The sequence below is a fragment of the Muscardinus avellanarius genome (genome assembly GCF_963383645.1).
Source record: "Muscardinus avellanarius genome assembly, chromosome: 11".
NCBI lineage: Eukaryota > Metazoa > Chordata > Mammalia > Rodentia > Gliridae > Muscardinus > Muscardinus avellanarius.
The window spans coordinates 98,527,774-98,541,674 of NC_137797.1; the positions used below are offsets into that span (position 1 = coordinate 98,527,774).

The window sequence follows — 13,901 nt, forward strand, 5'->3', positions numbered from 1 at the left end:
TGGGATTACAGGTGTGCACCACTGTGCCTGGTGGATGGGACACTGCTGCTGTCTTTTCCATGTACAGGAGCCGTGACCCTAGTTTGTCTCCTCACTTTGCTCTTCCTTTCTGAGAGAAGGAGGAACAGCTCGTCTTACTGGTCCCTCTGGAAAGCTACCCTGGTATTTCTCACCCACCTGCCACCTATGCCCCTCCCCTGGGAACAAAAGACCCGTAAAAGTGGGTGCTCTGTACCCTTCCGTGCCCTAAGCTTCTCAGGACTGCCTTGTGCACCACGACTTGGCACAGAGAGGGTCAATCTGTTGGGAATCCAGTAAATAGGAAGCTTAATTCACTCTCTCACTAAGCTACTTCCTCCAATGCTGCCTTTTTCCATCCTTTTAAAGCTCATGCCTTGACTTCTGTCTGCTTCTCTCTTTATTGTGTTTCTCTCCTGGCTCAGTAATCATGCCAGGAGGATGGAATTATTTATTGGATTCCCCTCTGAGCTTTCCATAAAATGTTTCTCTGATGTCTAGGAAAATGAGCGCAGAGTCCTCAGTCTGGCATTTAAGGTATTTTGCCAAAATATAGAATCAGGTATCAGTCAGCTCCCCAGACCCAGTTTCTACTCCACGGTGCCCTGGGCCACCATGTTGGGTTCCTCTGTCTCCTCAACATGCAATGCATCCTGTGGTTTATCCCAATACTAAGCTTGAGTCTGTCCATTCTGCTGGAATTAAGAGTCACCAAAATTCTTCCTGGAGGTCCATGTGGCCCACATGCCACCTCTACGTGGGTGTTTCCTGAGCCCAAGGGATGTGATCGCTCCCTTCAGTGACAAGCTCCTCATTTCATCTTCTCTGCCAGGCGCCTACGTCTCCTCCTGCCCTCTCCCTCCTCCCTCCACACATGTCCGTCTGACGTTTCTCTGAGCTCTCCAGGTAGGTCCCTCTATGTCCATGCTTCCTCAGAGCCCCTTGAAATACTGGATGCCCCATATTTCAAAGCACTCCCACAGAATTCTACACAGTATATCAGAAAATAAATTGGACTCAAATTATTATTTTTCTCAAAAAGCTTATGAAGGAACACAGATCACACTTATAAATATGCTAATGCCTGTGGCAGGCAGAATTGTCTATTAACTGTCTCAATCAACATGGAGACGGGAGGTAGGTGCCACCATGGGCAGTCTAAGGATGAAGGCCATGCTGGAGAGAGATGCAGATGAAGACGCTTTTTGGATTTCTCCAGTCCTAATGGGAAGGAAGTGGTCATCTTATTAAGTATCCAACTTTTGACTGATCAGGAAACTAAAGACATCATACTGTCAACTCAACTTCCTCAGGAGGTCAGAGAGACCGGGACTCCCAGATCCTTGTGTCAAGAGAGAAATCTCTAAATTCAAAGAGGAAAGGGGCGCATCCAGGCCACCCAGAATAAATACAGCGAGGAAAGGAAGGGACTGGCTCCCAGCCCTCCCCCATCTAGTGAGTGTGAATGCCAGAACGTGGGGCTCAGACAACAGCAGGTTGGGGCTCAAATGACACGTCTGAATGCAGAGGCCACCACATTTTTCTCACTGGCTTGAAGCTTGAGAAGCCTGATACACCCCCTTTGAAGTCTGCACAGTGCCTGGGGAATGTGTGGATTTTCTGGGATAGATAAGACCCTCTTGGGCTCAAGTATCAACAGGCTTTCCTCTGCTTTCTAAATGCTGCTGGGAAAATGAGCAGAGCAAAAACTCCACAATGTTTAACAGGAAGTGTTGAATCGATCTTGCTTCTAAGTTAGGCTAAAGAGAATCGACCCAAGGGATTAGCCTCAGGGAACAGTGAACTCCCCGTCACAAAAAATGAGGCAGTGAACATGGGACAGAGGAGGATCAATCAAGCAGGCTTCCCAGGGGATTCCTGCCTTCAGGGAATTGGACCAGGACCTACATGGACATAGGCATTGCTCTTCCTCCTTCCTGCAATTAAAACGCACTGTTTAAAGCACCCCATTCTTATCCCTTTTTACATCTGGGGTCATTACCACCAAACACCTTGGTGCACTGAATTGACTACATTCAAGGAGGCCCCAGACCAACACAGGATTTGAGGCACAGTACCGATTTTGGTGAGCCACTTGGCCACAGCACCATAGATCTCATCCAGGATGAGGATGACCACGAGGTTGATGATGACTGCTGTGGCCGTCACTGTCACCCGGACGTTGGAGCGTGTGGCCTTGTTGAGAGAGAGAGCAGCTGCGGTTGTGATCCGATACACGATGACCCCGAAGACAATGGAGAACGTCAGGGCGATCTGGCCGTGAAAACATGGAGAGGCACACATCAGCAGGCGGTTACTGAGCACCTACTATTTTTTCAGCCAAGAGTACTGTTTCCTGCATCAGGTGTTATTGAACTGTGGTTGCTTATGGGCAATGTGGGGATTGCAAACTCGCCAAATTCTTTTGCAGAATTCTGAGTGTGGGTACACATTTCCGGGGAGAGTATCTTCACTTTTTAGTCAGATTCCAAACAGTCTATAATACACACACGCGTACACACACGCGTGCGCACGTGCACATCTAAATAAAATCTCTGAACATTGTGTAGTATATAGTGTGCCCAGGAATTTTTTTTATTAGAGAACTTTCAATCCACTATAGAGATAAGATGAACTCTTTTTGAACAATAGAATATAATATGCAAGAGTATATTTAAGTGATAAAAAAGATAGCTGTTAAAGGACTCAAGAGTCCAGGAGAGCAGGCAGATTTGGTGGTGAGGGAATATTTACAAAAGACTTGGTATTTAACTGGACCATCCAAGAGGAGAAATAGGGAGCCACTGAGGTGTTTGGGCTGAGAATGGATGAGTGACAGCCAATCAAAAGGCAGGAAGATTGCCAAAGAAGAAAGGAAGATCAGTCAGGAGTGATACTTTCAGATTTAGTCCTCAGCACGGACAAAAAACCCTATACGATTTCTCTACCGGGCTACTTGCAATGGAGGAAGCAGATTTCTCATTTGGTGCACACACGCCTCTCTCTTCTGTGTTCCATAAGGAAGTTCCACCCCTTGACGTCTAAGGTCCCTCCATGTCCTATTTGTAGAACCTAGGAATTAGAAGGGGCTCTCCTAGACCTACTCCAGCTCAACAACCCACTAATTTCCTATGTTTCCACACCCCTCCCCTCCTCATCATGACCAAGGAAGGACCATTACAGGACACCTAAGGGTGCTGGGAGAAGACAGTGCCAGGGTGCACACCTCGGAAGGGTCAGGGGCAGAGGCAACTGCTCGGCATGCCCTGCTCAGAGCTGCCTCTCATCTGCTCCAGTCACGTGGGATTATTTCTGGGACTCTCTCTGCAAAGGGGGCTGTTTGGATCCTGCGTCCTCTAGGAAACAAGAGACAGGGGCACTGGTTATGGGAAGACAAGTAGAAAATGTAGGGAGAGAGAGGGGCAGATGGAAGGCCCCTGGAAACAGAAACTGGGCTGGACTACACATTCTGGCAGGGAGGGAGGGAGCCAGGAGTGGGCAGTGCTTTGCGGGCTGTGTGACGGAATGACACTTTGGTGGGCTGAGATAGGGTTGTAGACATGTCTAGGTGTGGGCATCTTTGGGCCTCTGGGCAGTGCCAGATGGCCTTGCTAAAGCCTGGGGTGGTGACAGCAGACTCAGCCCCCCATACTGTAGTGCTTTAAAAATATTAGCATTTGCCTTGTGGACCACTGTGTGTGAAAAAGAAGCCCTTGGTAGGAAAGGCAGGAAAGTGATGTGTGTGTGTGTGTGTGTGTGTGTGTGTGTGTGTGTGTGTGTGTAGGAGAGGGCATATGGGAAAAACACTCCAGAGGAGGCCCCTCTTTGGATGTGGGGTGGAGTAGGAGCAGCAGGGAGGAGCCTGCAGGACTAGGGGGTGACCACGAGGTGGGCACGCCTGGACATGACATCACCCCAGTCCACTGATGTAAACTTTTCACTTCCTGCTCCTCTGGGATTGTCATCGCCAGACAGTAAGGGCCTGGAAAATGTGGTGTGAGGTTCTTTTCCTCCAAAATCACTTTTGCAGTGAAGACCAGGGATGGAAGTATTGATGAGGCGGTGGAGGCCGGGGCAACGAGTCGTAAGAACGTGTGTGTGTGTGTGTGTGTGTGTGTGTGTGTGTGTGTACACGTGAACATGTGCATTTGTGAGTGGGGGAAAAACTAAGGGGAAAAAATGACAAAAACATCCTTTGCTGCAGGTTTTGGGGGAGGGGCATGGAAGACCCAAAGGTGAGGAGATCGACTTCTGGGCTTCCCTAAAGAGGCCCAGCTGCTTAAGTGGGAAAGAAGAACATGTTTGCTACTCAAAGTGTGGTCCACGAACCAGACCTGCTGCACCCGCTGGGGACTAGATAGAAATGTAGAACCACACGCAGGACTCCAGACCTCCTTACTTGGAATCTGCATTTAACAGGATTCCTATTCAAGCGAGACATAGAGGTGCATGCCTGCAATCCCAGTACTTGTGAGGCTGAGACAGGAGGGTCACAGGTTCACGACCAGCCTCTCAGCTACTTAGTGAGGCTCTCTGGAACTTAGTGAGGCCCTGTTTTGAAATAAATAGGGCTGGGGGTATAGCTTGGGGGTAGAATGCCCTGGGGTTCAATCCTCAGTTCCTAAAAAAAAAATCTCTACTCAAGTCCAAGAAGCGCTCTTGTGCTCATTTAGGAAAGCCTTCCTTGCCTTCCTCTCTTCCCCCGGCCCCATCTCCAACTCCCCAGCCTCTGATTGTTCTTTGAAGTCTTACTTTCTCTGGTTTTGTTTTATTTTTAACCCCACAAAAGAAATCAGGTTCCAAACATTTCCTTTGGTGTTTCTGAAAGTATCTCCAGGTTCAGAGTTTTCAAGCCGTATAGCTTGAAGAGAACCAACCCAGGTCAAATCCATTTTGCAGATAAGAAAGCACACATGGAAAGGGAAGAGATTTGCTCAAGGTGCAAGGCCTGGGTGGTAGCCCTAACCTCCTAGATCACAGAACCAAATGACTTTAGCCTGTAGGGATCACCCACTCACTGCTGCTGGCCATAGCCATAAGGAAACAGAGGCCCAGGAAGCAACACTTTGAATGGACAAGGGGAGGCGCCATGACAGAGCTGAGATCTTATGGGTGATATCGTCAGCAGAGGCAGCACCAGCTGACCTGTTGTGCCCTTGGATGTCCTTATTCAATGTTCATCTTCACCTGCACCAATCCCACAACAACCAGGCAAGATATGCCTTCTTTAAATGAGACTTCAGAATGATCCAGGGCTTGAACCCCGATCCAAGATCCCCAAGTCTACAATCCCATCCTGAGATTAGAACTCAACTCTTCTCCACTAAATTTGATATCTTGCCCACAACTCAAGTCTGCATTATTGATTTCGTTTGTTAAGTCTGACATTGTGTAAACCACTGTTCTGGGTAAATCTGCATGTGGTGATAGGTCTCTCATATGAGACTGGAAGCGGTTTGCTCTTGGGTTATGCCCTTCTATCACTCAGGCCATTCCTAGGAGTGGTAAGGCTGGAGGAGCCCCAGCTACAGGTGACCTTCCTGCCTGTCCATGGTCACATTAGCATAGGCACTGTGGCTCTTGATGCTTAATCTCTAACTTTACCTTTGCGACATAAAAAAATATTTTTGCAAATTAAGCCAGGCCCCAAAGTCCTATTTGACACTATGAACAAGACAGGAAGGGGCGATGGCCTCCTCCTCATGCTCTAACACTTCCATTCTGAAGGAAACTGAGAAGACCTCTGCACGCATACAGCAGGCGAGCCTGTGCGTAGCTAATCAGAGCAAAAGCTGCGTTCTGAGCTGAGCAGAAGAGTCAGAGAAAAGTCCCTGGAAAAATTTGGGGATGGATTTGGAGAAAAAAATAGAAAAGAAAAGAGAAAAGGAAGAGAAGTAGAAATGCACAGGGCAGAAGCAATCGCTGCTGATCCAGTAGAAGAGGGCTCAGCCTAGGGCATGATATGCTGCAGCAGCTCACTCAAGAGTTACAAAAATAAAAGCCAGGTGCAATGGCACACGCCATAATCCCAGTACTTGGAAGGCTAAGACAGGAGGATCACAGGTTTGAGGCCAGTCTTAGCAACTTAGCAAGACCCTCTTTGAAAATAAGAAATAAGGCCAAGTGTGATGGTACATACTTATAAACCCAGTCCTGGGGAAGCTGAGACAGGAGGATTATAGGTTTACAGTCAGTCTTGGGAACTTATCAAGGTCACAGGTAGAAGGCCCCTGGGTTCAATCCCCAGTTACTTACACACACACAAACACACACACACACACACACACACACACACCTTTGCCATTAACAAAATATGCTGCCTTTTACACCACTTAATTAATTCATTTACCCCTTTGGTCATTCTAACCAATGTTTGAAGCCCCTCCTATCTGCCAGCCATAGTTCTAGATGTCAAGGATATAGCAGTGGGAGAAAAAAGTGAAAATACTTCAAGTGATCTGAACAGACACTTTTTAGGAGAAGGAATACAAATGGCCAATAAATATATGAAAAAATGCTCAGTCTCATCATCCTAGGTGTCCATCAGCAGATGCATACATAAAGAAAATGCAATATATACAATGGAGTCTCGCTCACCATGCTGTCATTTGCAGCAACACTGATAGGACAGGAGGACACCATGTTAAGCAAAATAAGCCAGACACAGGAAGACAAGTAGCACATGTTCTTTCTTATAGGTGGAAACCACAAACCAAAGAATCAACTTGAAAGTAGAAAAGTAGAAGAAAGTTTACTAGGGCTGGGGGTGGTGAGCACAAAGGTGAAAGGTTTTATATGATCAAGATTCAGAATTGAGTGCATTGGAGTGCATTAAAAAAAAGAGAGATTATCATAAGTTATTTCCAAGCAATAGAAATAAAGCCTATCTTCCAGTCTAGCTTTAGGAGGCCTCTATGGAAATTTAAGAAAGAAAATTTGGCAAGATGACCCACCACTGACCTAGTTAGCTTTCAGTATTTGTTAAAGGGTGGTCCAGTGACCGATTTGTTGCTACTGCTGTTGATGAATATGATGATACAGGTCTTTTCCCAGCCAGTAGGTAAGCTCTAGTTTCAGTTTCTTCTTCCCCGACTTATCAGCTGCATCTGATACAAAGAATGGCCATCCTCCTTGAGATTCTTTCTCGGCTTTCAGGACCCCCTACTCTCCCCTCACTATTCCTTTTCAACCTCCTTTTCTGGCTCTTCCCTCTCAAGCTCCTTAATTACAACTCTATACTTTTCTGGAACCCAATCCTTGGACCTCTTTTCTGTCTACTCTCCTTCCTTTTGTGATCTGCAATTTCGTGGCTTTAAATAGCATCCACAGCTGATTAGGTCTCCAACCTAGATGAGATACTGAGCTCCAGATTCAGACCCATCCAGGGGGTCAACTATGGGACCCTCCTCTCGCCCCTTCCTGGTAGGGAGAAGGGCGTCTTTCTTGTTGCTCAAGGTAAAGAAGCTCCAGCATCATCCTTGACTTCTCTCAGTCTTACATGGTGTGATCGAATTCTTTCAAGTTTACTTTTCAAATAAAGCTGGCACCTGACCACCTTTCACTCTTACCCCAACCAGGCCTCCACACTTCTCAAATGATTGCAGCAGCTTCTTACTCCATCTCCCCCTTCCTACCCTCACCTGCCTCACCACCGGAGTCATCCACAAGGACCCTTTTGAAATGTATGTCAGCTCACATCACTCCTCTGCAAGACCCCCCATGGTGGGTTCCAGTATCAGTATGGCGGGTAGCCAGCCCAGGTGTCTGCCTTGGCCTACAGGGCCCAGCCTTCTGGTTCCTTGTATTATATTTGCATATTTATTTATCCTGTGGTACTGGAGATTGACCCCAGGGGCATTCTACCTCTGATCATCTACACTCCCAGCCCTATTTTATTTTATTCTTTATTTCGAAACAGTCTTGCTAAGTTGTTGAGGATCTGACAAAGTTGTTGAGGCTGGCCTTGAACCTGTGATCCACCACACCCCACTCTTGGTCAGCCAACTTATCTAAGGCTGTCTATCCTTGAACCTGCGATTCTCCTGTCTCAGCCTCCCAAGTACTGGGTGGTACTGAGTACTCCATCACACCCAGTTCTCGACCAACCTATCTAGCAATGCATTTTGTTTATTTTTTAAGGTTTGTTGTGAACCTACAGAAAAATTCCTTTTACTCACACACACATACATGCACACACACATACAGAAACATTCCTTTTACATACACACATGCATGCACACACAGTTGAATGACTAAAGCAAACCCAGTACAACCCAGATGAACATGCCAGTACTTGGGCGTGCCTTCCTCCTAGGCAAACACACCAGCTCTCTTCTGCTCCTCCTTCAGACCTGATCACTGCTGAATTTTGTGACAAAATCATTCTCTTGCTTATCTTTATATTTATGTTACTTAGGTATGTACCTTTAAACAATATAGTTTAGGGCTGTCTTTTCTGAATTTGGAATGAGTACATCAGACTGTATATATTCTTTTGTCTTTTTTTCCATCTTTGTTGTTGTGTATGACTATGAGTTTGCTCATCTTCGTGACTATGCATACCTCAATTTGTATAAATATACCTCAATTTGTTTATCCATTCCAGTGGGAATAGGCAGTTGGATTATTTCCAGTTTGGGGTTATTATAAACAGTGTTTCCATAGATATTTTTGCACATGTATTTGTGTGTGTGTGTGTGTGTGTGTGTGTGTGTGTGTGTGGTACTAGGGATAGAAACTAGAGGCTTTCTACCTCCGGGCTATACTCCCAGACCTATTTTATACTTTATTTGGAAACAGGGTCTCGCTAAGTTGCTGAGAGCCTCACTAAGTAGCTGAGGCTGGCTTCGAACCTGTGCGATCCTCCTGTCTCAGCCTATCAATTGCGGGGATTACAAGCGTGCGCCCACACCCGCCTTGCACATGTATTTCACTATACATGAAAACAAGTTTTTCTAGGACATGTACCAGGGGAGTAGAATTTCAGGGCTTCAGGCTATAAATTTCAGTTTTACTAGATAATAACAGACTGTTCCTAAAGTGTCTTTTGTTAAAATCTTTCACTCCTACCAGCAGGGTATGAGAGTGTCTTTTGATCTGCATCTTTTTCAACACTTATTATTGACAGACTTTTTAATGACATGCTATCTGTTGGGTTTATATGATATTCACTATGATTTAAATTAAATTCTCATGATGACTAGTGATACTGAGTACTCTTACTTGGGCTTACTGTTTACATTTTCTCTTTTGGGAAGTACCTATTCAAGTCGTTGTCAAGGTTTTCATTGTACTGTCTTCTTTCACTGTCTTGTAACTCTTGATATCTTTTGAGACTGATTCTTTGAGTTACAGGTGTGAATATATTCTCCCACTTCAAAACAGCCATAGTCCCTGATTTCTATCTTTCTGGATCCCATAAAACCAGCAAAATCAAGCCGGGCGTGGTGGCGCACACTTGTAATCCCAGCATTCGGGAGGCTGAGACTGGAGGATCGCGGTTCGTGGACAGCCTCAGCTACTTAGTGAGGCCCTCTGCAACTCAGTGAGACCTGGTTTCAAAATAAGGAATAAAAAATAGGGCAGGGGCTCCAGAGGTCAAATGCCCCTGGGTTCCACCCCCAGACCTGCAGAAAAAACAAAAACAAAAACAAAAGAACCAGCAAAATCAAAGCCTAAGTTTTTCAAGATGGAAAAATGTCCTTGAGATAAAATCAGCTGTACCAAGTACCAAGGAGCTTGCCTTCTTCGTTCTCATTTCCTTTTAGATTTTAACCTAATATATGTTTAGTCTATTACTATCCTGTCAGCCTTTCAAGGTTGGAAAATATATTTGTCCAATTCTTTTCATTAATTTCAGCAATACTGGATTTTACAAATATCCTAATTCATCGCTACTGGAGATGGAATTCTATATTACTTATTTGGTTACTTATTTATTACTTGTAGATAATAAATAGGAGAGATTATTTTGTTTTGTGTTTTGCTTGGTCCAGTGAATAAGAACAGTTGCACCATTCAATATTTCTTAAATGAATGAATATACTCTTTGATAGAAATGTGCATATTGAGGGAACATTCAATTAGACTTTTTATCCTTCCAGCATGACACACTGCAACTCACCACATATTCCTCAATAAATTCTACATTTCTCTTACTTGTTAAAGCAATGGGAAGAAAACAAACTTAGGCTGCTAAGCTTTGACAACTCTGCACTTCACCTGCAGAATGAGTTGAGTTAAGATGGTGTTTACGCTTCCTTCTCAACGTCTGACACCGGGCCATGGTTGCTCCCTCAGTAGACACGATAGCAACAAAGCACCTGTAACCTCAAGCTAGGGTCGGTTACTTCTGGCCAGTGGGTCCAGAAAATTAGGATGATCTTCCAGTCCTAATATTTGGAATAAGTGACCCTCTCCCGCTGTACAACGAATGCATAATCCTCCTTCGAAATGCTCCAAGATGCAAATACATGCTTTCCTTTGTAGAAAACCAAGGATCTACACTTGAACATTGCAAAGAATCTCCCCCTAGAGAGAAACAGGGGTGTTACTGACTCTAATGTGGGCTTTAGATGCTCACTTTTCCTTAGATCTTTTTAAGAAAAACTTACTGTTGTCTGATCCATCCCAGCTCCTGAGGATGAATAGCCACACTCGTCTGACTTGGGGACGGACCCCAGGCTCCTCTCTTGGCTTCCCCAACACAGCCGAGAACACCTGCGTCTTGCAAACAGCTCTACCAAACTGTACCACAGAACATGGGGAAATCAGTGCAGCACCTACACGGCCACTGAAGAATCAGAGCTGGCTGTCTCCTGCGCTTCCAGACACAATTCCATTCCAGGAACCATCAGAGAGAGAGCCACCCATGGCCCAAACAGGTTGTCCCAACTCTGCAGCCTTCTTACTTCAGGTTCGTGGTCTGACAACTTGGCATTCTCTTACTACCCACCCCCTGGAAGTTCCAACTTGAAACATGTGTGGTCAGTGGCCTCACTTTGGATAGAATTACACTTCTCTATACAGGACTGCGGCTTCACAGTCAGCCGCCCCTAATTTTCCCAGAGCATGATAGAACAAAATACCCTCGGTGCTCACACAACAGGATCTACATGCACAGTCACAGGCCCGTGGTCCCTTGGGGACATTACCATGAACAAGATGGAGGCGAAGTTCATCAGGTACCCTGGGAACCGATCCTTCCATGTCAGTTTATCTTCATCGTCCTGGGGAGAAAGGAGCAAGAGACAATCAGAAGGCACGAGAAATAGAAACAGATTTTCTCTAAATTGTGCATATTGTTAATTGTTACTCTATGAAGATTTTCCTAGTCATTGATGCCTGACTTTTTATATCAACAGCAGACCTCCAAATTTTGTAATTTCTTTTTTTTTTTTAATGACACTGGGAATTGAACTCAAAAGCCTTTTACCTTTGAGCTACATTCCCAGCCCTTTTTATATTTTTATTTTTAAATCCAATCTCTCAAGCTGCTGAGGGTCTTGCTACGTTGCTGAAGCTGGCCTTCAACCTGCAATCCTCCTGTCTCCGCCTCCCAAGTACTAGAAATACAGGCATGTGCAGCAGCAGCTGGCCTGATTTTGTAGTTTTATGATGAGCTGAGAAAAATGAGAGTAGAAAAAAGGACAAGGTTTGATTTCAGCCTCTCCCTGGGCTGAAGCTCTAATTCAACCTCCTGTCGGCTGTATGATCTTAGACATGTCTTTTCACATTTCTAACTTCTATTTCTTCATCTGTAAAGTGGGCGCAGTTGTGACACCTGCTCTGCATCCTGCACAGGATGACTTTCTTTGCTTTAATAATAAGGAATGTGTAAACATGGAAAAGCCAGACACATGTCAGATGTCAGCCAACCCCAAGGAAACATCCTATATATAAAACGACTATTCCTCAAATTAATCATCAACCACTGACCTTGGATCCTAATAATTGCAGGAATTACCCACACTCTTTATTCCTCAAAGTACCTGCGTACAGTATCATTTGCTTCCTCTAGAGTGCCTGGATTCTGCATTGGCCACAGACACAGACATTTGGAGGCTCGGGTGCTGCCGAGCTGTTTGAGCAACTTGATGGTGAGTGTTTCCCTCCCCTTAGTCTGGGTACTATTTACCCGACAACCCAGCCCCCATCACCAACCACGGTCCTCCAGCTTACTCTGAGGGCCTGACACCAACAGGCATGAGGGCTAAAGACTCGGGTGTCTAACTGCTGTTCACTCTTGGGCCAGGACCTTGGTTTCTCTGAGCTACAGTTCTGTAAAACTAGGCTTGAGGCAACCGTCTGCTTGCCATCCACAGTTGTTGTAAAGATTTTCTGAAGCCAAGTTGGTGCAGGTGCTGAGAAAATAGCCAAGCGCACCGGGCCGCTCAGGCAGGGATCCACTTGCTGTGTCTACCGTGAGCCAAGAGTCTGGGTCAGACTCAGCCAAGCAGTGCTCCATGGCCTCTCGTTCTATCTCTATTCCCTTTCCTCCTCACCACAGGCTATTTCAGACACACCTGATTTGGCTCTAGCAACAGTGCCATCTAGCCTTTGAAAGCTTGTACTGTAAGCTGAAGACCTTCTTGGCCTAAGCGATGCCTTCTGAAACTCCGATGTGTGCCCGTGATGTGTAGTTTGGTGCCAGGCACAGTGAGGACAGAACAAAGTCCCTTTGATCACTGCCCTCCCTGGGGGGGCCTTATAGACTAATGAAACCATGGCGACACCCGCACACCCAAGAGTTCAAGAGTCTATGGGGACCAGCAAAAAGCAATGCATCTTGCTTTGCATATCTGGGACTAAGCAAAGGGCTGAAATGGCTTAATCCATGGTGAGGGAAATGAGTGTTCAGGTCAAAGTCACTGAGCAACAAGCACTTTTGTTTACAGATATGTAAACAAGTCCTATACTGGGGTTGTCATAACAGTGATAGACTCAGGTCTCTGGACTCCTGGACTTTCACATTGCATGATAATAAGGTAACTACAACTGATGAGCATTCTGAAGAGATGAGAGCATGTGAGCCTATTTCTAAGACGGGGACAAACTCATTTACAGTCTTTTTAATTAGGTCAAGTGCCAAGAGGGCATGGAACTGCCTTCATGTCTCTCCAGGATTAATCCTTAGTTTCACTAGCACTGCACTGGTGTCTTACTTTTGTAAAAGTATTTTCCTTTAAGGTATTGGTTAAAAAAAAACAACACAAAGATGGGTCGGTCGATGGGGACTGAGAAGACACAAAGGGCCTCTTCCCAAGTCCTCCCTAATTAGAGTTAAGGTCCTGATGGATGGATCTTGGTTCAGTTGCACTCAACAAACAATCCCACAGTCTGAGAACCTTGGATGGGCTCTTCTCCAGGCTAGATTCTAAGGACACAGTGAGGAGAAGGCTCAGTCTGCCCAGAAAAAGTTCAGAGACACCAAGGACACAAGAAAAATGATTTCAGAGCCAGACCTGATGAGGAAAGTGGCATTATTATTTTGCATAAAAGGAGACAAAATTAAAAAGCAATTAAATTGGATGGACTCTCAAAGAAACAATCCTGGAAAACTATTCATTTTGATGTAGACATTATCGTGTTTGTTGAAAAATCCTTATGTTTACAGTGATGAGCTCTTTTTTTTATTTTGGAAGGCATAGCTTCCAACATATACACAGTGCTCATGTGTTGAGTTACTATCCAAACACAAGAAGCAGAGAGAAACACCAAGATTACAGACTGTCTTCCAAGCTCCCGAAGTTACTAGAAGGGAAAACAGTGAGAAAAGCAGGGTTTTTTTATTTTATTTTATTTTTTTTACTTACAGTAATGTGGCTCTAATATGCAGCACTCACTAGTACGTTAAAATGGTGAATATTCAAGCCAGGCATGGT

General features: G+C 45.2%; 1 protein-coding gene across 2 annotated transcripts in view; it reads right to left on the reverse strand.

The window, feature by feature from the left end:
• The window catches only part of ANO2 (anoctamin 2), a gene marked incomplete at both ends in the record, with an annotated part of 335,860 nt that overhangs the window by 70,272 nt on the left and 251,687 nt on the right, over window positions 1-13,901 (reverse strand). For both annotated transcript variants that reach the window (XM_080706316.1, XM_080706315.1), the window contains 2 exons: window positions 2,097-2,292; window positions 11,172-11,246. In XM_080706316.1, coding sequence (XP_080562442.1) covers window positions 2,097-2,292; window positions 11,172-11,246 — 271 coding nt within the window. The remainder of the gene's footprint in view (window positions 1-2,096; window positions 2,293-11,171; window positions 11,247-13,901) is intronic.